We start from the raw sequence: 25,228 nt of genomic DNA, 5'->3' as shown, positions 1-25,228 counted from the left end.
AGTTCAATATTCAGCTCTAGAATAGAACGCGCTTCTACAAATAGAGCTTTATTGTACCACCAACTACGAAATGGTAGAATTTTCAGTACGCATAGATGCCGCAACTCATCTGTCTCAATACAAGGATGTACATGTGTTGCCCTTATTGATGTAAAAATATTACCAGAGTCGGCATCCTCAGTCAGTTGAGAGTGTGCCTTCTCACCAAGTCCCCGCGGTTAAATATACCTGCCAGCCTTTGTCCTCACTGATAGTATAGCTACGTATCAGGCTTTTCCCATATTCTTCGACTAGCCAGCTCGACTTAAGGAATTCGTCGTTTATTTCTTCGAAAGAGATCCGGCACGTTTGTTCCTTAACGTTTCCAAATAGCCAGTCTGAGTGATTTCGAGGTAGGTTACCCAAGCAACGAAGCTCTTCACTGGGGCTGACACTAGTTGCTCTTTGGTCAATGTCAATGTGGATAACGAGGCCCGAAACAGTCGAAGACAACTTGGGCAGCCCTTCATATTGCTTAACTTCGATGGTGATGGGTACGACACAAATAATACTGCGAATAAAGTATCCGATATCCTGAATCTGCAATCCAGGGTCGGCCGAGTCGGAGAGCTCCTTGTTCTGGTTGCGAGGCTATACGTCAATAAACATAGTGTGCAGCAGCCTCGAGTAGAATTAGGTACTGGTGGGTAAAATGCAGAAGCCGTGTCTATATCACAAAAAATCGAAATCATACCAAGATCCATGTTCCGTTGAGATTCTTGGTTGTCTTATTCACTGAGGCAGCCATCCTTGGCAAGTTGGTCAGATCTTTACTGTAGCCTTGGTCCAGCACTCAGACACGAGTCAAGAAAGGATTTGCAAGAGCGATTAATCTGTGAAAGTTTGCAGGAAAAGACCGATAGCTGATAGCTATCTCTAAACCACGGGGAGTCATGCCAAGACCACCTTGATGTATCAAAAATATGTCTCAGGGTCGACCAGCACACTTGCCTGCCCTTGTATATAGAGTGACTGTTCTCCAATATGAAAATACGTCTCCGAAACGAAATTTATCTCTGTATATTCCTATCTTCAGGGGCCTCTCGGAGGCCAACGTTAGTAGGCCTTCAGCGGCCGAAGAGGCCCCTGCAGCGCGCATATTGGCGGACCCTAGGGCCATTAAGGCCCTGGAGCAGCGGCAGGAGGCAGCTAGAGGCCCGGAGGACCAATTTATGGGGTCGGAAGCAATAGAGGAGGAGGGATGCCGGAGGTCCGCAGGGGCTCCGCCAGCCCCTTTAAGTCTCCCAACTCGGCACTGCGCATATAAGCGGCTTGGGGCGAGGAATTTTTTAGTATATTAAATTGCTAAGCACCAGTCTGGGGCAGGCAGGAGGGGGAATTAGAGGTCTAGTCCCCTATAAGGCCCCTAGCGCCAACTGAAACGAGACCTTCATAGCTTATAGCTGGATAAGGTCGTTAAATTTGACTAAGTAAATAAATATTCCTATCTTCAATATGTAATTCGTTACTCGTATCTCATTTCACCATGCTGTAAGATATTCATAGTTAAATGTTATTGTTTAGCGGTTCCGCGGTTCCGAGAGTATAGAATCGGGAGCGAACGGGGTAGGAAAATCACTAGAATGACATAGATCATGATGAAATTCATATGGCCTTTTCGAGGTCCCTATTAATGTAAGCCCATTGACTACAGCTGCATAGCATTCAAACAAAAAAACTGCCCAGTCTCGTTACTATGGCTGCAGACAAAGAGAAACTAGACTTTGATGTCATTATTGTTGGCGCCGGTATATCTGGTATTAATTTTGCTTACCGGCTACAAGAACGCAATCCGGAACTCAAGTACTGCATTCTAGAGGGACGTCATGAAATTGGAGGCACTTGGAGTCTCTTTCAATACCCGGGTGAGCACTGACGCTCCATCCGTAACTGATTTTAATGCGTCAACTGACAATTGGAGATGCAGGGATAAGGTCAGACTCGGACCTCTTCACCTTTGGCTTTGCATGGCGGCCCTGGGTTGGAAATATGTCCATTGTTCATGGCTCTATCATCCGCCAATATGTAGAAGACTCGGCGACGCAAGAAGGCATTGATAAGAAAATACGCTTCCTCCATCAGGTAAGCAGCATGAGCTGGTCATCCTTGTCCAATACCTGGACACTCAGCATCACTTCCAACACCACGACGAACATATTCCTAAGATCCCGTTTCGTGTTCCTCGGCACCGGCTATTACGACTACCAGAAGCCGTTACAGGCCAGCATTCCCGGAATAGACAGTTTTAAAGGCAAGGTCATCCACCCCCAGTTCTGGCCCTCTGATCTCGACTACGCCAACAAGCGCATCGTCATAATCGGCTCTGGCGCGACTGCCATCACATTGCTTCCTTCTCTCGCCACGAACTCTGCCCATGTAACCATGCTCCAACGCTCGCCAACCTATATCGCTTCCCTGCCTAGGGAGGGAAAGTTCGAAGCTATTATCTCAAGGGCACTCCCTATGTTTGCGTCCAGTCGAATAATACGACTCAAATGGATACTCTTCTCCCTCTTCATGGTATCAATCTGCCGGCACTTCCCTCGCACCGCCAAAAGGCTTTTGCTCCAAAGGACAGCAAAGCTCCTGCCACCAGGAACGAACCTGGAGCCAGACTTTGTGCCGTCGTATAACCCCTGGGAGCAGCGTTTGTGCCTATGTCCTGATGGAGACTTTTACTCTTCTATCCGGAGTGGGAAAGCAAGCGTCAAGACCAGCAAAATCGAAGCCATTACACCGCACAGCATAAAGCTAACTTCCGGTGAAGAGTTGAACCCAGACATTATCGTAACAGCGACAGGGTTGAAGCTGTGCACGGCAGGTAATATCGCTATTTCTGTTGACGGCGAGGAGTATGACATATCTCATCACTTCGCTTGGAGGGCGGCCATGGTGGAGGGCCTGCCGAATGTAGTACTCTCATGGGGTTACTCTAACGCAAGCTGGACGCTTGGAGCGGACTCGACGGCGCAACTAGCATGCCGCTTGCTTACGCGGATGAAGAAAGAAGGTTTCTTAGTTATAGTGCCACGAATGACCCCAGAAGACAGAGAGACTTTGAAGGAGCGTCCATTTTTAGCCTTGTCAGCAACATATGTGAAAATAGGTGGAGACGCGTTTCCCAAGACTGCATCTACGGATCCGTGGCGGCCTCGGTCATACTTTTGGAAGGACCTCGCAGTCGCACGGTGGGGAGACATCGAAACAGGTATGGAGTGGTTAAGATAATGTTTTAGATTATCGACCACTGCACTAAAAAAACTCTAGGTTTTCACGCAGTCACTCTATGGATATATGAGATGCACCAAGAGGTTATTGCTTACGGTTGTCAGCTCATTGCGCTTACATGCATCCGTTTGTATTATCTATTACTTGATTTAAATCGAATTTGCTAGAAGTAGATTAAACACCTTGAACAGAGCTCCCATGATTCCCTTCAAGTTCGTGGGCTTCTCGACGATCTATTAAAGTTGAGATAATAAATTTTTTAAATATTCAAATCTATGCTCAAAATCGATAGCGGCCAATAATTCTGGTATAATCAGACACCGTTACAAGTCTTGTTGCTGTATCTCGATCAGGTTTCCATCTGGATCAGCAATCATCAGAAACATCTCAAGTCCAATAAGACCTTGAGCTTTCAGGAGGCGTTTTTTGGCCTCAATATGCGCACCCGCATACTCTCCGAGCCCGTAAGCATTGGGAATGACACCAGTAAACTCCGAAAGAGGTACGTTGACCTTCTTCAAAATCGGAATATCTTTGCTCTCAAAGTACTCTTGGGCCTTGACGACGTCAGGCACGATAAGACCAACATGGCCGAATGTATTGCTCCTTTTTGTGGAAGCAAGCAAGGTATCATCCGAAACATTGAATTGTTGCAGCTCAATCAGTCCGTATAAATTGTTCTTCTCGGCTGTCATATCGGCACCGCTTTGAAATCCTGTCCCGTTGCGACCTCCTTGCGCAAAACCGAGGTAGGTGACTGTGTATTCGGGTGTGACATAGGCGTCGAATAGCGTTCTCATACCGAGAATATTGACGTAAAAGTCTTTCATGGCGGACAGGTTGGTTGTGACGAGGCCGATGTGATTGATTGCGTAGCCGAGCGTTGCGACCGGTGCTGGGCCATCTGTACCAATGACGAAAGGATTGCTAGGGTCAGATGAATTGCCTTTGGAGGGATTGCAGGCAATCACTAATTGTGTTGACAGAAACATTAAATAGAATTGGAGAAACTTGATCGGATGCATCTTCAAATGTTATAGGGTTGGGTTGTTATGTTTGGATGTATGGATCAGATTTTTATTGCTCTCTAATTATTCAAGGTTGGTCTATGTCTCTGTTTATATACTTTTGGTATGCTCTCTTCAGAACCTAAGGTCAATTCTACGCGTGCCTAGATTAGAAAACTTTCCTATAGATGTTAATCAACCTAACATTGCCACCATCATCAATCTGCCGATTATCATTTTCGGCCGTATCACAGATAGTTGGCCATCCGCGAATCATGAGTGCAAGTCGGTTGGGATCTGCTAACGCAGCTAGCCTTGTTAGGGAACATTTGGCGCCGTTAGCCGTAGCAGAAAATTCAGCCTCATAAATGCTGCCTGTTCCGAACTACAAATTATAATTTCGATGATCTTACATTATTACTGCGAGAAGATTTAGTGATTGGGTACAGGATTCAGTCCTGGATACTTAGAGCCTTGGCGGCAGTCATATAGAGTTATTCTGACTCCTTCAAGAGCAAGTGCTGACTAGAATCATCTACCAAAACCTTGCCAGTTGGTGCTGCCAAGCGTCGGAGTATCTACAAGGCATAGCTTCATACTAACATTTTGCGGCGTAGTGCGAAGTACTGCACAGATAATTGGACGATTCAGAGTCTTGTGGGCCATTAGCTGTATGCCCAGGAAAGTATTTCAATTTATAAATAGGTTTAAATTTTGCCAATTCAATTGCATTTCACTCCACATTTACTCCATAGTGCGTAGTTACTTCTTGGCTAATTCTTTCTAGAATACAATAACCGATAAATTATGATTATTACCCCTTCTTTTCTTGAATACTAGCTGATATATTAATTTGCCCATTATTGTCGCTGCATGTCGAGCTCGATGATATTTCTAGAGCCATATCGTCACCGATTCCTTAGTGCAGGAAAAAGCGTGTTGAGGGTTATTGGGCCAATGAAAAAAACAGTGATTCCCACAGCTACAAAGCATATCCACCGACCCCAGTACCCTTCGATGCCCAGTTTCTCTGTAATGCGGGGAGAAATTTCCTCTGCGGCATAAATTGCGATATTGTAAGATATGATTCCGATGATGTATTGTGGCCAGTAGCGAGAAACACGAGCCCGGAATCGCTGCGAAAATGTAGTCGGCACAGTCTCTCCGGTGTTTTCTAAAAATTGTGATAGTTCTTGGGATTCAATTTTATTGTCTTCTCTTGTGGTTTGAGGTTGTAAGAGTTGACCATTGGACTTGCTGCAGTCTGAGGATGACATGATTGTTATGTCTATAGTCGCTGTTCACTCTCATCAATTTAGTATCGTGTAAAGTGCTGGAGATTAATTCTGTTGATTCTCTTACTTAGGAAGAACCCGCCATAATTTGTCGGAGTTTTCTTTTCAATTGAAATTTGTCGCGTTGAAGGAGATGAGGTCGGACGGACCAACAAAAACAGTGAATAAAATGATGCTGCTAGTGCCGAAAAAGTCTAGCCAATAAAATTAATTAATACGTTGCTGGCTTTCTTCATGCTGTTGACTGATTAACTTACTACAATGACTTGTTGATCTTGACTTACATATTACATCATAATGGAGAATTGTTTTATATTCGCCCAAAACTATCAGGTTAAATAAATTAGCCTACTCATTGAACTCTCCCAGTAAACATTTTGAATAAGAGCAAACCATTTGCAAATCCCTCTTGGGTTCAGTGAAAATAGGAATACAAGCTTCAAACAAATTACATCCTCTTTTCTTCGTAAACATTGGTATTCCTTCTGGATACATGAACCCGGAAATTCTTGGGTTTCACAAACCAATAATTCTCAGTCTCCCAATCCTGGTCTGCAGTTGCAAAGCTGAAATCAAAATCCCGGACAAGAACTGGGATCAACTTGGCCATTTCTAGGGTCGAAATATGTCTCCCGATACAAGTACGAGAACCGAGTCCGAACTATTTAATTCCATTAGTTTATTTCTAATACGAGCCCGACGGAATTATGTGCGAAGTACCCACCGGCATATACATCTCATTCATAGCCTTCACTTTATCCTCATCTTGATCAAGCCACCTCTCTGGCATGAACTCATTCGGGTTTTCAAAAACCTCAGGATCGTAGTGTGTAACCCAGCTATTTGCGCCTACTACAGTTCCTGCTGGAAAATGCAACCCGTCGAGATCAAAGCCTCCCTTCGGAACAACGCGCCACAGAGGGAGACCTGTTGCTGGATGCATACGCAAAGCTTCTTTCAGGACTACTTGTAAGTACGGTAGGCTCTGACTTTGTTGAAATGTAACCGCATTGTCACGACCTCCACCCAAACTGCCATTCTGTACAGCAGCGTCAATCTCACAACGCAGCTTCTGCATCACCCGTGGATTCTTCATAAGGAAGTAGATAATGGCCGACAAGCTGATCGCTGTGGTATCAAATCCAGCAATCACGTTACTCTGGGCCATCATGAACATGTGATAATCTGTTACTTTTTCGGGATCCTCTCGGTGGGCACGGATCATCTTGGTCATGAATGGCTCTTGCGACAATTCAAGATCAACTTTTTGCTGCTTGTGTTTTGCAATTCGTGTCTGTGCGAATTGGCGAACGAAGTTGCGTCCACCGGAGCCGGAGCCGCCCAATCGACTGGTAATTTTATAAAGCAGCGGATGCCATTCTGGATATATACCCGCCAGAGTTGAATACTCAGGGATGGAACCGACTGCATTGATGGCATTTTCGATATCTTCGCCCGCATCCAGAAAGCCTGCAGAAATAAATCAGCATATATCGAAACTAGTAGAGACCAGCAACGGACCAAATCGTTCGCCGTATGTTATACATCCAATGACATCAAAGGCATAGCACTGAAGCCAGTAGCCCATATCAATGCCATTCTTGCTCTCCGAAAATTCACTGAGTCGATTGGCAAAAAGTGTCACGCATCGCTCAACGAATGGTTCGTAACTAACCAGTGAACTTAACGAATACATCGCCGCAAACCGCTTTTTTGTCTCCCCTACCATTAGTTATCAGCAAAATCTCCTTTTTTCAACAGCAATACCTAAGATAAGAAATATATACCATGTCGTTTCATATTCTTATCAGGAAATAAAGTCCACTGATCCGGGTCCGGGTGTTTCCATCCATCATACCAATCCGACTTTGTAAACTTGGACCCCGGTGCGTAAATCTCCTTTAACGCTTCAGGCCCGGTACAGCTATACCAATTCGGCGCCACCTGGACGACCGCGCTATGATACTTATTGTGCAAACTGACGTTGTCTTGTTCAAAATGACCGCGCCAGACACGATGGAAATACCATAGTCTCGAGAAACGAGCCCAGAAAGGCCCTGGAACGTGACGCAAGGTTGACGTCAAGTGGTGATAGATTGAGAGCGCCAGGCGGAAAGTGAGTACGACACCAACGACTTGTAGCCAGAGATGCATATTGTAGGTTACCTAGAGGTCATATGCAACATCTATAAGAACGAAGTCCTTTCCACAATAATAATCCAAAAAGGAGAATGGATGAAATAACGCTTTGCTATTAAACTCGAATAAGTACCTCGTTGATCCGTTCGAGGCGAGCGAGGATGGCAGAAGAGTTCGAATGCAACTTTTTTTGTTGGTGTTGGGTGGGGACATCATGTTCGGCCTGACATCAGCCAGATATGTGAGCTAAGGAAGGCAGTGTTCACGAGGCTGCTACTGCTAAACCCGCCAAATATTATTTCTTCTGTCGGGTTCTTTAATCTTGCCATAATGGCAGGTATTGGGAGGAAAAAATACACTAGTATATTCAGTACCGTTCTTTCATAGATATAGTCACTATTTCTAAAATCTGAATATTTTACTTGGAAGTTTGTGCCACGGTAGCCACTAAAAGTCTAGACAACGCTGGACTCACTAATTATTTCGTAGAGGAACTTCTAATTCAGCGAATAGTTGTTAATCTTGCAATTTAATTAACCGGAGTACAATACACTAACTTAGCTTTTCCACTCCAGGCAATGCACCAGATGTCGTACGAGATCAACATAATGAACTATACACCTGATTTGCTTGCTTTCGCAATGATTATCTGAGCGAGCAAAATCAACATAACCTGTAGGGTAGTTCTTTACAAGACTCCGCAAAGGGAGGGCATTACTTACCGACCATGGAAGTAGACCTTTACATGTTTACGTGTTCTGTGGTGGTCCCTTCTCAAAGGACTCACCGCACCATCGTTAAAGATCTTCATATTTTCTGTTTAGCCTTGATTCGCATCTTCTTAAATTTCTCAATCTTGAAAATTAAACTAGAACCTCATTCAGCTCATGTTAAATTCGTTGTTACCGTATCTACTGCCCAGAAACTAGACGAGATTGATAATATCGACATTGTGAAGTATCTGTCCATAAATATATTGGTGCCATCGTGGACAATGGGCTAATGAATCGGATAGAATGAGTGAATATAGCAGTAACTGAATATTGAATAGTATCGAATGCTGGCTTTGACAATCCAATAATTCCCGATTGTTACAAATACCAGTCGAGGAAAGATAAAACAGATATATCGATTAGATGCAAGCTAGAAGCATATCAGCAATTGGGCTCTTTAGAAGGGAAACAAGTAGGAAGATATGTCGGTATGCTTCAGAATGCCAATCATTTGAAAAGGAATAGTAACTTACATGACTTCGTCTCACTGAACACATGTAACTGGCGGTTGCCCCTTTTCGAGGATATAGGTCGCAAGCTCGCTCCCGCTGCTGTTACCGAGATTCCTCACCGAATGAACAACCCCAGCCGGGACAAAGAAAACGTCTCCAGCTTTTAATGTCACCGCCGGCTTGCCATCGATCTGATATTCGAGCAACCCATCAAGGATATATATGACTTCTTCCCCAGGGTGAGTATGCCTTGGAAAGGTGGTTCCAGGACCGAAATCGACAATGTCTTGAACGGTATCTTTGCCAGGAACGTCAATGTCGTGTTGTTGTAACACCGTTCGCGTGACACCTTCTGCCTGGCAACTTGAAGCATGCAGTACCTGGCAATTTGTAGCAAGCGCCATCAGCAGAACGCTAGCAACGACCTGCGTAAAGCTCGTGGTTTTCATTTTGTTTACTTCACTCTATTAACTTGAGAAATGTATTCTCTTGTCAATGAAGTGGATGGGAAGTACCAGATTAATATATACATGGAAAACTTCTCCATCGGCAAGGGGCTTAGCCGCAACTACATGGTAATTCCTAAGACAAATTTACGTGAGTGTTTCTTAGTCCCTGTGAAATTTCGACCCAATCGAATTTCTCACGGCAAGGAGTAATTCAATTATGGTAAGCGGTTTAGTTGACACTAGAATAGAGCCAAGCACCCCAGAGAACAACTTTTAGGATCGGAGTATGCCCGACACCAAACAACCACAAGTTACACGATTTGCCTTTTTAAGAATAACCGTCGATCCTTACGAGCATTATATTAGTGGCGTTCCATATAAACTAGTTCTTTTATAAATATTCGTCTTTCAGATGACTTGAGCCTTCAACATTTTGAAATTTTGTCAATTACTGTCACGAAAAAATATAGGTACGCAATATAATTGATATATATTATATATCTACATGAAGAATTATCGTTAATCTACTTTATGTTTAATCTATAATGCTCCCAGAAAAAGAAATCTATACAGGATCAGTTTGCTTGCATCGACACACTGTCCACAATCAATAGTGCGAGTGTGGTACAGAAGTACTTTGCACAAGTATAGAAAGACCCCCAAGTACTGATTTTGTTGATTGATATTCACGATAATCCACTCTTCTAGGAGTAATCTTGTATATTTATTATGCAAGCTGCGTACGTAACGACCCGAAAACGATGAAGGGCGGCAGAATGTGTACGGAAATCAGTGATGTGAGGTAATATCCAGCTGAGAGACAAATTTCGTGATCTCTTGGGACGACGTTCAGTGGGCGAATCTTGTCGGGGAGGGGCCGAAGGGTGGTGTTCGGATCGGCAGTTTTGGCGATCTGCACCATTACTAAGGCTAAGCTTACATCATATTGGATTTTGAATAGAATACGTTTAATTACGGTTTACTCTAGAGAAACCACTTAGAATCCATAATATCCTCTATAAGGCTTCTTAACATCATTCTTTCCAAGCTATATCAGTTGGTATAAACAAGCTTTGGGGCCGATGTCGCCTTGCGCGGGCTGGGATGAGAAAATTTGGAACCAAGTAATAGAAAAATGCGTCAAATCTATATAATCTAATATATTATATACTGCCAGAGTAAAAGATTACTATACTAATGTAGTGCCCCAGAGGCTTATTATCCCCATTAAAGTGCCCTGGAGTGCCACCAAGACTGATCAGAACCCAAATGTAATTGAAAAGGTATGATACAATCATCTAGGAAGGTTTCCGGTTTGCCACGCTCGTTCAAAGCCCAGCCATCTTTGACAGTTGGGTCATCTGTCTTATAAACGTACGAAAACCGGGAATTAGTCACTCCAAGGCTGTTGTAAATAGGAGAGATAGACGCATACCCCTCTATAGAAAAACTAGACATTCGCCACCTGCCACCTGCGCACACTATACATTCTGGTCAGCAGGAACTACCGTACCTATACTATTCAACTGCTCTATTAGCTATATAGAATCCCAGTTTGAACCTAAAGGATATTTATTCAGGTGTGGAAAGAAAGAGAGAGAAGACAATTCATTGCGACGAGAATCTTTGCGGCGTCATACGACCGATCTATCTCGTTCTTGTCACAGCAGAACGGTTATCTAGACATTCTATGTCCATCTGCTGCGAGTGCACATTTCCAGGAACCAATTTTGGAGGGTGGTTTGGTATCGGCGTACGTGGTAATAAGCCGGCGAGGAGGCTTGTTGACAGCTACATTTTGTTATGTGGTGCAGTTTGAACAGCAAGCAAGAATTCGCCGAATGGATGGATATCTTTATTAATTAATTACAGGCCAATCGTGTCTCATATAAGCCTCTATCTTATCCCTTGTTCGCGTTGACACGTCATAATTGATGTTGTTGTGATGTGGACTTTTTCAGGTCAAGGGTTGATCACCCTGTCTACACTCATTAATCCCTCAAAGACATATAAGCTGAATACCCAGCATGAAATCATCACAATAATACTAAATGATATTAACGAGGTATCTCAACTCATAATCTAGTCTAATCGTAAATCATCATTCATGTCGTATCGGCGTCATTTTTACCCTCCACCCTAGACGTCTCTTGCTTCTGCTGTGAATACTCTGACTCGGCCAAGCTTTGCCGCTTCACGTATTCTATAACCATATCCAATTCCGACTTTTCGCGTTGCTCGCGTCGAATACTTTCTTCATAACTTTCTCGTGACTCCACTAGTGCAGCCCGCAAATCCGGATCCTCATCGCTGTCCAATGGTTCCATCTCTGGTTTGCGCCCTGGTAATTCCGGGGGTTGGCGTCCATGCTGTTGTAGAACGTCTACAGTTCTAGAACTGAAACGCAATCTACTATTTGGAGACAGATCTTCCCTCCTCCTCTTCTGCTCGGCCAACATACGCTCCGCTTCTCGAATACTGGCTTCTAATGCACGATTGTACGCCTGCTGTTCTTCCTCCCCGGCCGCTTCGGCGGCTTGCAGTTCAACCATGCTCGCTCTTAGAGCTCGTTCTATCATCTCGTCCTCGGTCGCATCTCCCTGAGACGTCTCGTGAACAGAGTTTTGGATTGCCTCCTCGTACTCAACTGGAAGTTCCAGACTCCGTCTTGAAAAGCGAGATGGCGAGGAATTGGAGCGGCCACGGAAAACGTCACGAAGCGCTTGTCTGCGTCGCGCTCTATCTGCCGCTTGCCCTGATTCCAGTGAACTTCTGTCCGACATCATGTCTTCTCTCTCCACATCTTTCATTGTTGCCGCTTTCCTTATCGTTGCAACTGTTGGGCTTGCAGCTTGGTCTTGAGGCTTGGGTAGACCCAGTCTCGCTGCTTTCTTCTTGAGAAATTCCGGTTCAAAGAGCTTCCAGTGTCGCAAGATACTATCCTTCTCCGCCACAGTACAAGAGGCAGCCTCAGATATTCCCTGAGCGAATCGTGATGCCATAATGTAATTTTCAACACTTTCACCAAACCGCTTTTGAATCTCCTTGTACACGCCGCTCAGCGTGTAGCCCGTCAATGCCCAAACACCTTGAAAATGTCAGTAAGAGTGGGTTTGAAGTATACAAATGATTACTAACCTGCAGCTGGCTTCAGTATCAACCCACCTATACCCTTAGTAAAGCCCTTGATAGCCCCCGCCGCGCCTTCTTTCTTCGCACCCTGGACCGGTTGGGTGGCAAGGCCTGAAATTCCATCGTAGAACCCGTATCCGAATTGCTGAGAGCTATTAGTAAGCTAACACAAATGTTAAACCAGAACCATCAACTAACCATGCCAGCTGCTTTCAACCCGCTCTTGATACCCGTCACTTTAGGCGATTCGCGCACAGTCTCATCGTGATACAATAATGGTGCATTATGGAAGCCTTTCGCCACGGCCATAGTAAAATCAGCAGGGGCTCGAAATCCAAGATTGAATATCTTTGCTGCAGACTTTCCGGCAGAGACGACTGCATCTAGATCAATTTTTGGATTCAGTCGAGTCTCAGAGCCGGTATTACTAATACCGCTACTAGAAGTGAAGTCTGTCCGTGCCGTTGTCACAGTCGCTGACCTATGTCTTAAACCAGTTTCAGAGGCGCCGTCAGTGTCTGGCCGTGGCGAGACTAAGGTAGACGAATCAGATATTGATTTTCTAGACTGTCCATCCTCTACTCCTTCCGTTTTGTTTGAAGCCGGCGAGGAGGCCCGACTGCTGGGTTTACTACCGCTCCGTGGAGACCGTGTTCCTGGTGCTTTTGTATTGAAGCCGCGCTTGAGGTCGTGTGATAGATCGGCAAACCCCATAATAAACCCTTCAATATTACCAAGCAGGGCCACACCGCCTCCAATGACCGGGTCCGTGGGATCAGCTTCGGTCATGTATTCCTTTGACCGGTACCTACACGAGTCAGTCGGGATATGCTAAAAGGAAAAAGGGATGTACGTACAGCTTGACATCTTCCAACTCAACCAAACCCTCGGTATTAAGAATGGTGAATGCTAGAGCACTGAGTCTAATTCTGGTCCGTTTGAGGCGGAAGACTGCAACTCGTTCGGGTGCCAACGAGCATCGCATTTTGTCCACATTCAGTTGTCGCTGGAAGGAGAGTGCTCCCTCTTCAGTGCCTTGTTCGCCTCTAATTCTGGCACCAAGTTCTGCTGCCTTTTCCAAAGTGGTTGGCTCCAAAGCATGTTTGATAGCGGCTGCCAGCTTCTCAGCGGTCAGCTGCTTGTATGGAATTGGGTTGGGTCCTGCCCCGGCTTTGCCTATCATCGCACCCCAAAACGGCTGGTCACCGAAAAAAGGGATGACCACCGTGGGGCGGCCTAATGCTATTCCAGCGGCAGTAGTACCAGCCCCTCCATGGTGAACAACACACGAGACACGTTGGAACAGCCAGTCATGAGGACAATTTCCAATCATGTACACATTATCCGGCATGCCAAGTTCCTCAGCACCGAGACCACCCCATCCTTTTGACACCAGAGTCCTCTGGCCGGTAATGCGAACAGCGTCGAAAATCAATCTTGTCATTTCGTTCGGATCATCAACTACAATAGATCCAAACCCTATGTATATCGGAGGGGGGCCGGCGGCAAGAAAGGCCGCCAGGTCTTCCGGTGGGGTGTAATCCGAAGCAAGAGACAGAAAGTAGAAGCCAGAGATATCAATATGACCGGCCCAATCATTGGGCTTAGGGATCAATGCAGGAGACCTGGCACGTTAGCACTAAAGAATTTTATCATCGGAGTAAATTGTGGACGACATACCAGCAGTATGTATATGGAATCCGCATCCGGGGAATCATCGATGGTGCCCACACGATACTAATTGGCTCCAATCCTAAGCTCTTCTCACGGAACCGATTGATGATATCACCCAGTCCTTGCCAGGTCAACATTTCTACCAAAGCGTAAGTCACATAATTAGAAATACCAGGGTCTGCATTCGAATGGCCGATGCTGGCGAGAGGATGTGGGAAGGCTTGTGTGGGTGACCATGGCATACTGCATTCAAGTCAGTTCCTTATACTCATCAAAAATTCGACCTAAACATACGTGAACATCATATGTAATGGTATTCCCAATTTCTCAGCACAATGAACATGCGCGAAACTAGGCGGGTTTGCAATAATCGCATCTGCAACAAACGGCGGTGATGTGCCTTGGAAGTTTCGCAAATCAGCATTTTGATCTGAGACTGGCACGCCTGTGCCATCACCAGCCTCAAAGCACGACCTCCAGCAACCTGAAACGATCTCTGCAATTTCAAACCGCCGTCTGCTAATATCGCCATTCTTCAGTGCATCAATTCCGGGCATGAGACCAGGGTTCTTGACCATGAAAGCCATGAGTTCCGCCGGATCGCCTCCGATGCTGAAGAACTCAAGCCCATTCTCTTCCACAAACAGTTGAAAGGTTGGATGAGTGGCCAACCGAACTCGATGTCCGTGGTCGCGCTTTAAAACCTGACCCAGTGCAATAAATGGCTGCACATCACCTCGAGATCCAACCACGTGTATGACGATATTCAAGCGGGGTATTTCTTTACCCGCGCCTTTTTGGAGTGACGGGGGGACGTAGGGAGGCGGCGGTTCGGTGGTAGATGAAGGCTTAAATGCAGGCAGTTTAAAAGCAGACTGCAGCCACGAAGTACGCCCTTTGATGTCGATATCGACTCGTCCGTCGGCTGTAGCAGGCGCATACGTTAGAGCTATGTAGAGAGGGCGGACACTTGTATTCACCTGTTATTGTTGCTTGTGTGCTCAATCCGCCACCAGTCAAGTCCATATGTCCATAGACATTGCTGTAGACCGGTTTTGGGACTTCCTCTCCAACCGTGACATCTTCCTGAGTGGGGAGTCTCGACAGCCTGTTTTCGGAGTCGTCCTCGGGAAGCAGGCCTGCCTTCTCTTGTGTAGACATGGCGAGATAAACTATGCGATTATCAGAAGTCTAGCCAAACATATCGGGGCTTTATCGTCGTTCGGGTAATGGTAGTTATATCACAAATCCAAGTGACCCAAATGCGTAATTGCTCCAAGGTTGCCCCTCACATGTGCCGTGGCCAACTTTGCGAGAGTCGAGGCTCAATTTGTAGTTTCTGACAGTGACATGGCCGAGGACTGACGACTGAAATATATACCTTCAATCGTGTCACGAGCGCTGCGGCAGATACATACGCCAGCAAGACAAGAGGAAACAACAGGAAACAAGAGGCGATGACGGCACCTGCTCCACCCCTCCATAGCTTAACTCGGAGCGGCAGCTATCAGCCAATCAGGGGCTGCCGTGCAGGTGGGGAGTCTTGTCCGGCGATAAGATCACTTTTATACCCTCACGATCAACACGCTCTTAATAGGGTTGCCTGAGATTGTTAATAGAGCTGCCTGGTGCCAACCTGTCTCTACAGTGTCATCTCTTTGCTTTTTTGTGACTTGAACTACTCTCTTGACTAGGTATCACAATATACCTCTAAAAACAGCAAGTCTCGGCCCCATCTCCTGGTTCCACACGCCAGGAACACCTGCTATCCCGCTGACTAACGAGCCAGCTATCTGAGTCACCCATTACAACCACAGTACACAGTCACGGCATTTGGCTTTCCAACTACCTTAGTCACCAAGGCGTGCTTTTCCCTTCTACAAAATAAAGCTATATGCGAGAATCGACTTGCTCGGTTGTCCACAACATTGACCAATAAACTCTACCTGATATCTGAAGAGCAGGCGGATCTTCTTCTACAAATAAAAGATTTTATTATCATAATCATCATCAGTTGAATAATATATGCAAGCGTCTATACACACAAGATGACCAAGCGCAACCCAGCTATATCCAGCCATAGCGACCACACCAGGGAATGCCACCGGTCGCCATCAGCTCAGAGCAGAAGAAAATACCAAAATTAATGGACGCCATTCGCAGTGACAGCTGCCGTAGCCAATCTAACTTCTTCATCCGAGCTCATAATCTGCACTTTGATAGCGCCGGTCTTCGGGTTCGCCGCAGTCTTAAATGCCTCTAGCGCGTTGTCGATAGAGAAGCGATGAGTGACGAGTTTCCGTAGATCAATCACGCCGTTCTTCACCAACCGGATCGCCTTGGGCCATGTGTTTGAGTATCGGTATTGATATTGCAGATCGATTTCCCAGGTGCTGAGGCGCATGAAAGGGACCTTCATCTCGTTCTTGCCCACGCCAATCACGAATACCTTGCCGCCGAATTTGACACTCCAGATGGCGGAAGCGACGCTGCTCTCGACTCCAGTGCATTCCATAGCGACGCGCGGGCGTATGGCGTCTGTTGCGTCCGCGTTGCCATCGTTCAGGGCGTCCAATATTCCCGCTGCGTTCTCTTCTGGCGTCTTATTGATTTGCACCTTGTACGTGCGTGCGTCTGGAGCTAGCTCTTTGGCGAAGCGTAGTCGGCCCTCGTCAATGTCAGTGATGACGATGGGCGAGGCACCGGCAGCCCGGACACAGGCCAATGTGACCAGACCGATAGGGCCGGCTCCAGTGATGAGCACCGGATCACCCAGACGAACCCCCGCGCGGTCAAGGCCGGCGAGTGCGACACTGAGGGGTTCTAGCAATGCGCCGTTCTCGAAGCTCATGTCGCCGATCTTATGGCACCAAATGGCAGGGTGGTTGACGTACCGACGGAGAAGACCGTCGACAGGGGGTGTTGACAGGAATTCGACCGCCTCACAACCATTGTAGCGACCGGTTAGGCAGGCCTCGCACTTGTTGCAGATAATGTTGGGTTCCACGGCGACACGATCACCAACCTTGAGTGTCTTGACATCTGGCGCAACTGCGAGGACGACACCGGCAGATTCATGGCCTAGGATATGGTCTCCCGTGACAATCATAGGACCAATACAACCAGCATGCCAGAAATGGACATCGGAACTACGGCGAATCCGCACATCAGCACCTGCAGCAAAAAGAAATAGCAGCGAAAACAGACAAAGATGTATGCCTACCCGCAAATCCCAGTACTTCTAATCTCAACCGTCACCTCGCCCGGCTTGAGCCCGTCACCTTTCTGCACCTCTTCTAGCGTCGGCTTTGCGTCCGCGATCCACAGCGCATGCTGCGGGTTGGTGAAGACGCCAATGTTAGGCTTGTCCAAGACAGTCTCTGTAGCCATCTTCTCTTATTGGGGTATACTGCGAACCGCAAAGAGAGAAAGCGACTGAGAAAAACGAATGTGAAGAAGATACAAAAAAGGGGAGCGAGCAGGAGAATACATAAATAAGAAAGAAAAGAGGTAGGATGGAAGCAGGTGGAGCCATCATCTGCACAACCATCCGCAGCATTGCGAACAGCTCTTGATTGGCGTTACCCCGTCGCTCTTAATTAGAAATGTAATACAAGGCGGGTAGGATGCTTTTACCCGTTCCCAGCGCGCGGGGAACAAAAAATTCGAGAAGATCGAATCAAATGCCATTGGAGACTGCCCCTCATTTCCTTCTTTTCTCAATTCCTCCCCGAATGCATATGGCCTCTCGTTCCTGGCTGCGGATAAGTGGTAATAATCAAGAGCTCATTATAATTCCTTGAAACCAGCATATCCGGTTTATGCAGCGCACCTCACACAGCACTCGGCACTATCAGTATGAGATAACGCGCATGCTGATCGCGGGGCTGCTGCACCGGCGGAATGAAACGTATCACTTGACTCATTTGCCAACGCATCGTGGCCCGTTTCAGCACAATTCCTGTCAGTTTACCTCTGGGAACTGGGCTCGAGCGGCCAGGCGCTTGTCGGTAAAATAAAACATGGCCCGCACTGCAACGGAGTACGTACCGCAGGAGAGCGTTCTTTAAGAGAGAAAAATGGGGAGGATCTAGGCCAATAGAAGCGCCATAGTAGATCAGAAGAGCTCGCTCGGGTAATTTCCCGGTGGATATTTCGGCATGGCGTTGATGGGAGCTAATTGGTGGAATATATCTCTGTCTGTCTCTTCAACATTTATGACCTCTATTTTTTATTATTTTAAGATTTAGCGCGATTGAGTTTCAAAGTATGGCTGCATCGGTAGGGCAGACGGGTAATATATGAAGCGGCATGTCAAGGTAACCTCCTCCTTCATAGAGTAATGGCCACCCAAGACTTTTCTAGCAGCCCACTCCACATAGAGCATGAGTTCTATAATATCAGGAAGAAATTATATTATATTTCTAATCATATGATCCATTGATCTTGCCTATGTCAATAGCGGAATATAGGAGTTCTCGGACACAACTCGAATACTGCCCTAATTTATTATTTCTATCGTTTTAGGGTTGTGGCAATGTTTTAATATTATCTATAAATTTCATAAATATTTATTTTCAATACGGCTTTCATACTAGACTTTAATTTTCAACGACTTGGTACAGGATATATATATTAATTTATATACATCTCGTATGCCAAGACATACCGATTGAAAAGACATGTTCTGTACAAAATAATACTGGAATAACCCCAGCGGCAATCAAAATATGTAATATTTAAAATTATATTAAAAAAGAGTATTATTTACAAAACAACGTGTCCACCCCGACGTGTATACAAGCCCTACCTGCGTGTACAAGCCTTGCACGCACACCTAGATAGACAGTCATATGAGCAGCGCTCTAAAACACATCAATTTAAGGACTCATCAACGCGTTCAACAAGTGAGGCAGGGAGCAAAGTAGAGAGTAAGTAAGAATATGAATCAAATATCAATTGATTCACATATATATATATATATATATATATATATAATGTCGCATGCCAATATATTGCTTCACCACGTCCCCAATCAGGAAAGAACACGAATGTTAGTATTATATTCGAAGGTACAGATATATGTAAGGCGTTTTCAGGGACTTCTTACGAATCCAAATTGCCTGCTACGTATTGTTACCGTAGAGGATCTGCAACCGACATATTAATATTTAGCTACCGATCAATCCAACAACCGCCGTTGAGCTACAAAGTAAACAAAGACTTTGAATTCATTATGATTTGTTTATTCATTCGAGTAAAATCAATATTCTCCAATTTATTGTGATACTTTGTAAATAGTGCTGACGTGTTGTCATCAAGAATCCCTGCCAGCCTGATGGATTATTTCAATGTTAGGGTCTCGCAATCTAGAACGCGCCCTATAGATGGGGGCGGTATAGTAGCATTGATATAGTCAGCATTCATGCAGGTCATTGTCATACAGTAATCAAAAATGGCAAGTTATTATCATCTAATTACTTTTTTAATGTTTATGTGATAATCAATGTTATTATTTATTAGGCCCCGGCATTGTGTAACCTGCCAGATATGAAGTGTGTCAAAAAACAACACTGCAAAAGGAAACCTGCAACGCTAGTCAAATGTCAATTCCCGAACAAACTGCATCCTCCAATACATGTAATCATAATGGTCAAAATACATCTGGTGTGATTCGTGTAATTTATTTGTTTATAAACAGCCCGCCAACGATAAGGTAAAGTGAGAAAAATAGCCCAACGCAACCCAAAATGCATCTACCCGCTAAGTGGTGTAGAGTTGTATGAGTCTAGCTTGTTTATGTACACGGCTGAAAAAGATTTTCGAGTAATCTACAGAACGTAGGCGACCATGGCGGCGAGGAAGCCATAGAGAGCAACCAGGGAGCCAGAGGTGCTGACGCTGGAGATGGCGCCACCAGTGTGGACAGGAGCAGTGGTGGAGGTGGAGGAAGCGTGGGAGCTGCCAGGGGTAGTGGTTGAGTTGCCAGAGCCGGGAACAACACCAGTGCTGGGGGTAGCGGAGGTAACGGTGGTGAGGGTTCCAGTCTTGCCAGTGGCGGTGCCAGATGGGGCAGTGGTGGTGCCGTCGCCAGCAGTGGAAGTATGGGAAGGAGGAACGCTGGTGGTGGTGCCATGGCCGGCACTGGTGGTAGGCTCGGCGCTGGTAGTAGGGTGGGCGGAGGTGGTAGAGTGGACAGACGTGGTAGTGGCGGCAGAAGTAGTGGGATCAGGGGAGGAAGAACCGTCAATCTTGATGCTGTCGGCAGAACCGCTGTTGTCGGAGTAGGTGTAGGACTTGCCAGGGTTGGCGTTCTTGATGGTCACGGACTCGACGTACATGGTGAAAGGACCCTTGCTGTAGTCGGTGACACCGCCAGCCCACTGGATGGTTCCCGGAGCGTTGCCTGAGTCGCCACCGGCCCAGATGCCGATTCTCAAGGTCATTGGGGTTTGAGGGAAGTATTCGCCAGCATCGGAAGCGAGCAAAGTGCGGACCACGTTGCCGTTGATTAACCATTGGATTTGATCCTTCTGCCAGTCAACAGTGTAGGTGTAGCTGGTGGTCTGAGGCGAGTTTAGGTTGACATAGGTGGCACGGTTGTAAGTGCCAGTATTGTCCTTGCCGAAGTAGTTGGTCTCGATCTGCGTGTTGTCACCACCAAGAGCCTCCTAAAGAACAGTTAGTTGATTGAATCTTGAGCATCTAGGATTGGCACCACATACCCAGTCGATCTCGTCTAAGTCATCAGACTCCAACACAATGCTGCTGACGATACCAGTACCGGGAGCAGCCTGCATCTTGACCTCAGCAGTACCGAAGAAAAAGTAGTCGTTGGTCTGGATGGTAGGAGAATCACCCTTCTTGGCGACGGTGAATACAGCACCCTGGCCGTTGTAGCTGATCTCACCATTAGTGACCTTCCAGTCCTTGGAGGCACCGGCGGTAAAGTCGGTGGAGAGCGTAGCGCCCAGAGCAGGATCGGCAGGGCAAGCTAGACACCAGTCAATCTCTCGTCGAGTCATAATTTGATACGATTGTCAGGCTTACTATTCTTCATCGGGTTGCAGGCGGTCCAGGTCTGCGCAGATGCCATCGAGGCAGCAGCAAGCAGCATAGCTGCCGACTGGGCGATAGTAGAACGCATGTTGAGGATTATATTAGTTGTTGGTTTAGGTATTGCAGTTAGCGACAGCGATTATCTCTTGTCAACCCCAAGCGAGTGCAAGTCCGAGTTCTTAGTAGCGAGTGAGAAGTCGGATGGCGTCACCGTGATACTGAAAGCGACGAAGCTGTATCAACACCAAGCAAGTAAACAAGCAAGCACAGGTGTGTGGAAACGACAGGCAGTGATAGCGAGAGACTATAAGAACAGGCGAGAGGGCGGCAGAGGCTTTATATCGGAGGCAGGCGCTGTGGACTGAGACAATCACAGCTGGCGGTTGCCCATGCAATGACTCCGGGACCCAGTCAGAGTGCCTATCGTCCCCAGGGCCCCACCGTCATGCGGCGGATCTGCTCTCCACCATTATCCATCTCATTATCCATTATTTGTGTTGGATGAGTCAGGTTAGTTTTGCGACAGTTTAGCAGTTTCCTAATACCAGAAGGAGCTTCTATTTGCCTTGGTGGAGCCGCCCGCGGTGGGGCCAGCTGCGCTCCCAAACAGTCTCTGCGAATTAGAAATAACATTCGCATCCGAGTCAACGCCGCTAGCCCGGATACCGCCTAGGAGGCCAGCGGCCACTCAATCAGGAAAAGCCCGTGCTATTTTTGAGACGCTGACCCAAGATTTTCAGGGGGCTCGCAGCACTCATCCTTGCTCGGTGCCTTGTATGGTACGAGATAGACCTGTCCCTGTGCTTGTTGCTGGCCAGCCACTATGCCTAGTTGTCCCTTACTTAGCAGGTGGCGGCTACACCGACACTCGGCAGAAATTTCATTATTTGTTTTCTTATTGTATGAGAAGAAAAAAGAAAAAGCTTTCAGGCCTGCTGACGGAGGCTGTGCTTTAGAAGTGCCGTGCTGCACTATGGAACAATACAAAATACGGATACAATAATGCCACATGTAGGTACCGTGGTATGCATGGTAGCAATCAGCATGCAATATGCACCATGGGGTCCACTCCGTAGCGCCAATCACCGGGCGCTCAATACGCGCCCCCTCGGGCTTCAGGCCAATCAGTGCGCTTTCCTCGGGCCACTGTATGACAGCCGGCTAGGCCAGGGCCCGGCTGGGTAAGGCGCAATGGCATATGACACCTTGCCAGCCATGTTACTCTGCCTTCCCAACCGGTAGTGGTAAAATTTAAAACATCTCTGAACGCCTCTCCCTACTCACAGCAAACATCCAGAGCTTAGAACGGTTTCATGTGTCGCCAAGAGGGGGCCAGTCATCGTTGGAGATCATGAAGTCACAGACCCAGTAAAGCACATTCGGATCGGCACCTCTCTCCACCGCCTGTGGTCACTGCCACCAAACAACCAACAAAATAATTACTCGGTTCTGTAATTCTTTGCGCCCACGATAATACAACGGAGTCCGGCTGTAGGAGAAACAAGCGCCGTTGCTAACGTCGATAGCTCAGCCAAAGCTTCTAGCATATACTTAGCCTTCGCCGCTAGCAGCGATAGCGCCGTGGTTTTCTTAGGCCGGCAGGTGACCGCGCGGAGGCTGAAAGGCGTATAGTTTGCGACGAAGTCGGCACCGAACCAATCAGGGGCCGTGCGCGCAAGACATGTCTTGACACTGGCCAATTAGCGCCCGTGACGCCGCCGAACTGGAGGAGTTGTACTAACCGTTCTTGTACTATTGTCGTATCTTAGCTTTCTTCGCAGTGTCTCGGTTACAGCCGCATCGCTAGCAGGCGACGCTGTCACAAATCAATTGTCTCACTCCAAGCCATCTAATTTTGCACGTTGCTGGGCATCGCGACCTTCTACCAATAGACAATGAAGTGCCCAGCCAGGTCGGAGTCATGCGCCCAATCTAAATCGCGAATAATGGCCGGTCAAAGTATGACTGCTCAGGGCCTCTCTAATTAAATTATCACATCCTCAAAGGTCTCTGGCATCCACTCGTGATACCCGCAAGCCTGTGCTGGCCAGCGCATCAGCCTCAATATTTCCGCGTCCGTGCTATTCTGCTCCAAATACATGCAAATGGCCCGGCACTCGGGCACGATACGCGCATGAATCCACACCTGGAACGACGCCATGGCACACATCAGCGCCATCCACCAGCTCAGAATCAGCATCGCGCGCTCGTCCTTGCCGCGCAGCAGCGTGATGAACTCGGGCAGAATCTGACCCATCCATGTCACAAAAACGTTGTAGTTGTCGGGCCGGTCAAATGGCTTAAGCATCAGCATGCGGCTCAGAAGCTGGACATGCCAGTGGTACGGGTTCGTCGCGGGCGTGGTCGCATCATCAATTTCACACAAATCCGCCAGCGCTGAGTGCATGCCCTCGCGTCCTGGCACTTCGTCCTGAAACGGCTTGAGGCGCTCCGCCGATGCTTGGAATGACTCCCCCCAGATGCTGTCTGCGATGAACGGCTGCGTCAGTTCGATCATACAGCGTAGACCCCCTTGCAGCGCCAACCAGTTGAGGTCTGCCGGGTCTGAGGTGAACACCCACGAATCCTGTGGCTGGAATCCGACAGGCATTAGTGTGTTTATACCCATGAAAATGCAACTGCCCATCAGCGCGTTCGTATTATGCGCTCCGATGGGGTTCTGCATCTCGACTTGATACAGCTGGATAGCGCGTTGCCAATGATAAGCTTCCTGCACTCGGCGGTATGAGTTGCGACGTCGTGCGTGGTTCATGTGCAGATACGAGGCTGCCAATATCGTATGCATCAAGTGCGCGCTCTATTACCATAAACATGTTGGTCTGGAGGTCACACCGAAATCAAAGCAGAAGATACTCACCCCAAAAGCAGTCTGGATTAACCCCGTCTTTATAACCTTTTTCATCTTCTCATCCGGAATCGTCTCAGTACTCATAATGAAATTATACAGCACACTTAAATTAACCAGCTGCGACGACCCATCGCCCAAACCTAACCGAACCATTCTCTCACTACAGCTCCATCGATCATGATCCAACCCAACAATATGCGCGATATTCCGCTCAACCACAGCTAACGACATACTGCTCGCTGCCATATCTGGTGAGCTCTCAGTCAACCCCAGCACCAACTCAAAATCAGAAGGCGAGTTGCCATCGGAGTCGGAACTCGAGTTGGAATTGTGACTGGAGCTATCCGACGAGAAGTCGCACGTAACCCCGTATTTAAAACAGCGCGTACACTCTGGTTTTGTCTCGTCACACTACACATACCAACCATTAACCCTAAACTCGCAACAAAAGATATACGTATAGAATGTAATCATACCTTAACCCTCCTTTTCTTACAATTCCCGCATCCGAGTCGTGATTTCCGGTGGCTTCGTCGCGAATGGAAACCATACTGCTGCGCCTGCCCATCTTGAAAGGACGACAAAGATGACTGCGCAAGCTGGAAACTGCTATTTTGCGTGCGTGCTACTGTGTTATGTTTGAGCGGTTGCTTGAGCCGGAAGACGCTCTGGAATTGCGCTGAGGGCTGTGGCTGTTTCTTGGGTCTGACAGTTATCGTGCTATCATTGGTATCGACAAGGGACGGCATTGTGGATGCTCAGTACGAACTCGCGGGTAGTATTTGCAAGAAATGTGTTTACAAAACGACTTTTCAATTTCCTCCAGACGTAGATCTTTAAATCATAATCCTCCTTATCGTGAAGGTGGCGGAGTTAGGTGATCATCGTCATCGCCCTCGTGGAATACGATGCGGCTAATCCAGATGCGGAAGTCTTGCCAAGAGCTCGTATTCATAATTCCTCGACATCCAATAGGATCGCTCAAATTCATATTTTATGGGCCTTGTCATTTACAGTATAGCGCACTCAGCTTAACCCTAATAACCCTAAACCATAGCCCTAGGCAAACGCGAATATTCATCTCTTAACAGTCTTTTGATAAATACAATCTA

At 47.0% G+C, this 25,228-nt stretch overlaps 11 protein-coding genes across 11 annotated transcripts; 1 reads left to right on the top strand and 10 right to left on the bottom strand.

The window, feature by feature from the left end:
- Positions 1–201: 201 nt before the first annotated feature.
- BGW36DRAFT_358185 (uncharacterized protein) lies at positions 202–787 on the bottom strand (the record flags this gene model as incomplete). The annotated part of the gene is made up of 2 exons (XM_046213946.1): positions 202–630; positions 734–787. 2 exons carry the CDS (start codon positions 785–787, stop codon positions 202–204), a joined length of 483 nt encoding a protein of 160 aa, XP_046073126.1.
- A 948-nt stretch (positions 788–1,735) lies between these two features.
- Positions 1,736–3,267, top strand: BGW36DRAFT_396379 (putative flavoprotein; the record flags this gene model as incomplete). Its single annotated transcript, XM_046218150.1, has 2 exons — positions 1,736–1,904; positions 1,967–3,267. 2 exons carry the CDS (start codon positions 1,736–1,738, stop codon positions 3,265–3,267), a joined length of 1,470 nt encoding a protein of 489 aa, XP_046073125.1.
- Positions 3,268–3,561: 294 nt separating this feature from the next.
- On the bottom strand, positions 3,562–4,176 carry BGW36DRAFT_376566 (uncharacterized protein). The gene has a single exon (XM_046215899.1). The coding sequence runs from the start codon at positions 4,095–4,097 to the stop codon at positions 3,591–3,593; it is 507 nt and encodes a 168-aa protein (XP_046073124.1). The 5' UTR covers positions 4,098–4,176; the 3' UTR covers positions 3,562–3,590.
- An 829-nt stretch (positions 4,177–5,005) lies between these two features.
- On the bottom strand, positions 5,006–5,714 carry BGW36DRAFT_376564 (uncharacterized protein). Its single transcript, XM_046215898.1, has 2 exons — positions 5,637–5,714; positions 5,006–5,571 (listed from the first exon to the last, which is right to left on the bottom strand). The coding sequence occupies exon 2, from the start codon at positions 5,549–5,551 to the stop codon at positions 5,183–5,185; it is 369 nt and encodes a 122-aa protein (XP_046073123.1). The 5' UTR covers positions 5,552–5,571; positions 5,637–5,714; the 3' UTR covers positions 5,006–5,182.
- Position 5,715: 1 nt separating this feature from the next.
- On the bottom strand, positions 5,716–7,904 carry BGW36DRAFT_339898 (cytochrome P450). Its single transcript, XM_046213050.1, has 5 exons — positions 7,357–7,904; positions 7,091–7,291; positions 6,294–7,039; positions 5,854–6,230; positions 5,716–5,806 (listed from the first exon to the last, which is right to left on the bottom strand). The coding sequence occupies exons 1-4, from the start codon at positions 7,721–7,723 to the stop codon at positions 6,018–6,020; spliced, it is 1,527 nt and encodes a 508-aa protein (XP_046073122.1). The 5' UTR covers positions 7,724–7,904; the 3' UTR covers positions 5,716–5,806; positions 5,854–6,017.
- Positions 7,905–8,965: 1,061 nt separating this feature from the next.
- BGW36DRAFT_358180 (RmlC-like cupin domain-containing protein) lies at positions 8,966–9,382 on the bottom strand (the record flags this gene model as incomplete). The annotated part of the gene is made up of 1 exon (XM_046213945.1): positions 8,966–9,382. One exon carries the CDS (start codon positions 9,380–9,382, stop codon positions 8,966–8,968), a length of 417 nt encoding a protein of 138 aa, XP_046073121.1.
- Positions 9,383–11,487: 2,105 nt separating this feature from the next.
- BGW36DRAFT_426350 (putative UDP-glucose,sterol transferase) lies at positions 11,488–15,349 on the bottom strand (the record flags this gene model as incomplete). The annotated part of the gene is made up of 7 exons (XM_046220256.1): positions 11,488–12,470; positions 12,521–12,659; positions 12,713–13,322; positions 13,372–14,139; positions 14,195–14,431; positions 14,483–15,113; positions 15,169–15,349. 7 exons carry the CDS (start codon positions 15,347–15,349, stop codon positions 11,488–11,490), a joined length of 3,549 nt encoding a protein of 1,182 aa, XP_046073120.1.
- A 982-nt stretch (positions 15,350–16,331) lies between these two features.
- Positions 16,332–17,578, bottom strand: BGW36DRAFT_426349 (xylitol dehydrogenase XdhB; the record flags this gene model as incomplete). Its single annotated transcript, XM_046220255.1, has 2 exons — positions 16,332–17,337; positions 17,412–17,578. The coding sequence occupies 2 exons, from the start codon at positions 17,576–17,578 to the stop codon at positions 16,332–16,334; spliced, it is 1,173 nt and encodes a 390-aa protein (XP_046073119.1).
- Positions 17,579–20,019: 2,441 nt separating this feature from the next.
- On the bottom strand, positions 20,020–21,305 carry BGW36DRAFT_293322 (concanavalin A-like lectin/glucanase domain-containing protein; the record flags this gene model as incomplete). The annotated part of the gene is made up of 3 exons (XM_046210989.1): positions 20,020–20,859; positions 20,914–21,182; positions 21,239–21,305. The coding sequence occupies 3 exons, from the start codon at positions 21,303–21,305 to the stop codon at positions 20,020–20,022; spliced, it is 1,176 nt and encodes a 391-aa protein (XP_046073118.1).
- A 1,501-nt stretch (positions 21,306–22,806) lies between these two features.
- Positions 22,807–24,216, bottom strand: BGW36DRAFT_149419 (uncharacterized protein). Its single transcript, XM_046209491.1, has 2 exons — positions 22,990–24,216; positions 22,807–22,939 (listed from the first exon to the last, which is right to left on the bottom strand). The coding sequence occupies exon 1, from the start codon at positions 24,051–24,053 to the stop codon at positions 23,232–23,234; it is 822 nt and encodes a 273-aa protein (XP_046073117.1). The 5' UTR covers positions 24,054–24,216; the 3' UTR covers positions 22,807–22,939; positions 22,990–23,231.
- Positions 24,126–24,969, bottom strand: BGW36DRAFT_376551 (uncharacterized protein). Its single transcript, XM_046215897.1, has one exon. It carries the CDS (start codon positions 24,863–24,865, stop codon positions 24,587–24,589), a length of 279 nt encoding a protein of 92 aa, XP_046073116.1. The 5' UTR covers positions 24,866–24,969; the 3' UTR covers positions 24,126–24,586.
- Positions 24,970–25,228: the final 259 nt, after the last annotated feature.

This window comes from Talaromyces proteolyticus, assembly GCF_021365285.1.
Source record: "Talaromyces proteolyticus strain PMI_201 chromosome Unknown BGW36scaffold_5, whole genome shotgun sequence".
NCBI classification, from domain to species: domain Eukaryota; kingdom Fungi; phylum Ascomycota; class Eurotiomycetes; order Eurotiales; family Trichocomaceae; genus Talaromyces; species Talaromyces proteolyticus.
The sequence above is the reverse complement of the archived record's forward strand: the minus strand, read 5'-3'. Positions and strand labels throughout refer to the sequence as shown.

Bases quoted from the DNA above. Each gene is read 5' to 3' on its own strand.
- BGW36DRAFT_149419 (XM_046209491.1), bottom strand. From the start codon at position 24,053: ATGCATACGATATTGGCAGCCTCGTATCTGCACATGAACCACGCACGA.
- BGW36DRAFT_376551 (XM_046215897.1), bottom strand. From the start codon at position 24,865: ATGCCGTCCCTTGTCGATACCAATGATAGCACGATAACTGTCAGACCC.
- BGW36DRAFT_376564 (XM_046215898.1), bottom strand. From the start codon at position 5,551: ATGTCATCCTCAGACTGCAGCAAGTCCAATGGTCAACTCTTACAACCT.
- BGW36DRAFT_339898 (XM_046213050.1), bottom strand. From the start codon at position 7,723: ATGCATCTCTGGCTACAAGTCGTTGGTGTCGTACTCACTTTCCGCCTG. The intron at 7,040-7,090 runs GTCCGTTGCTGG...TTATTTCTGCAG, and splicing joins AACATACGGCGAACGATTTG to GCTTTCTGGATGCGGGCGAA. The intron at 6,231-6,293 runs GTGGGTACTTCG...GGAATTAAATAG, and splicing joins TGAATGAGATGTATATGCCG to TTCGGACTCGGTTCTCGTAC.
- BGW36DRAFT_376566 (XM_046215899.1), bottom strand. From the start codon at position 4,097: ATGAAAGACTTTTACGTCAATATTCTCGGTATGAGAACGCTATTCGAC.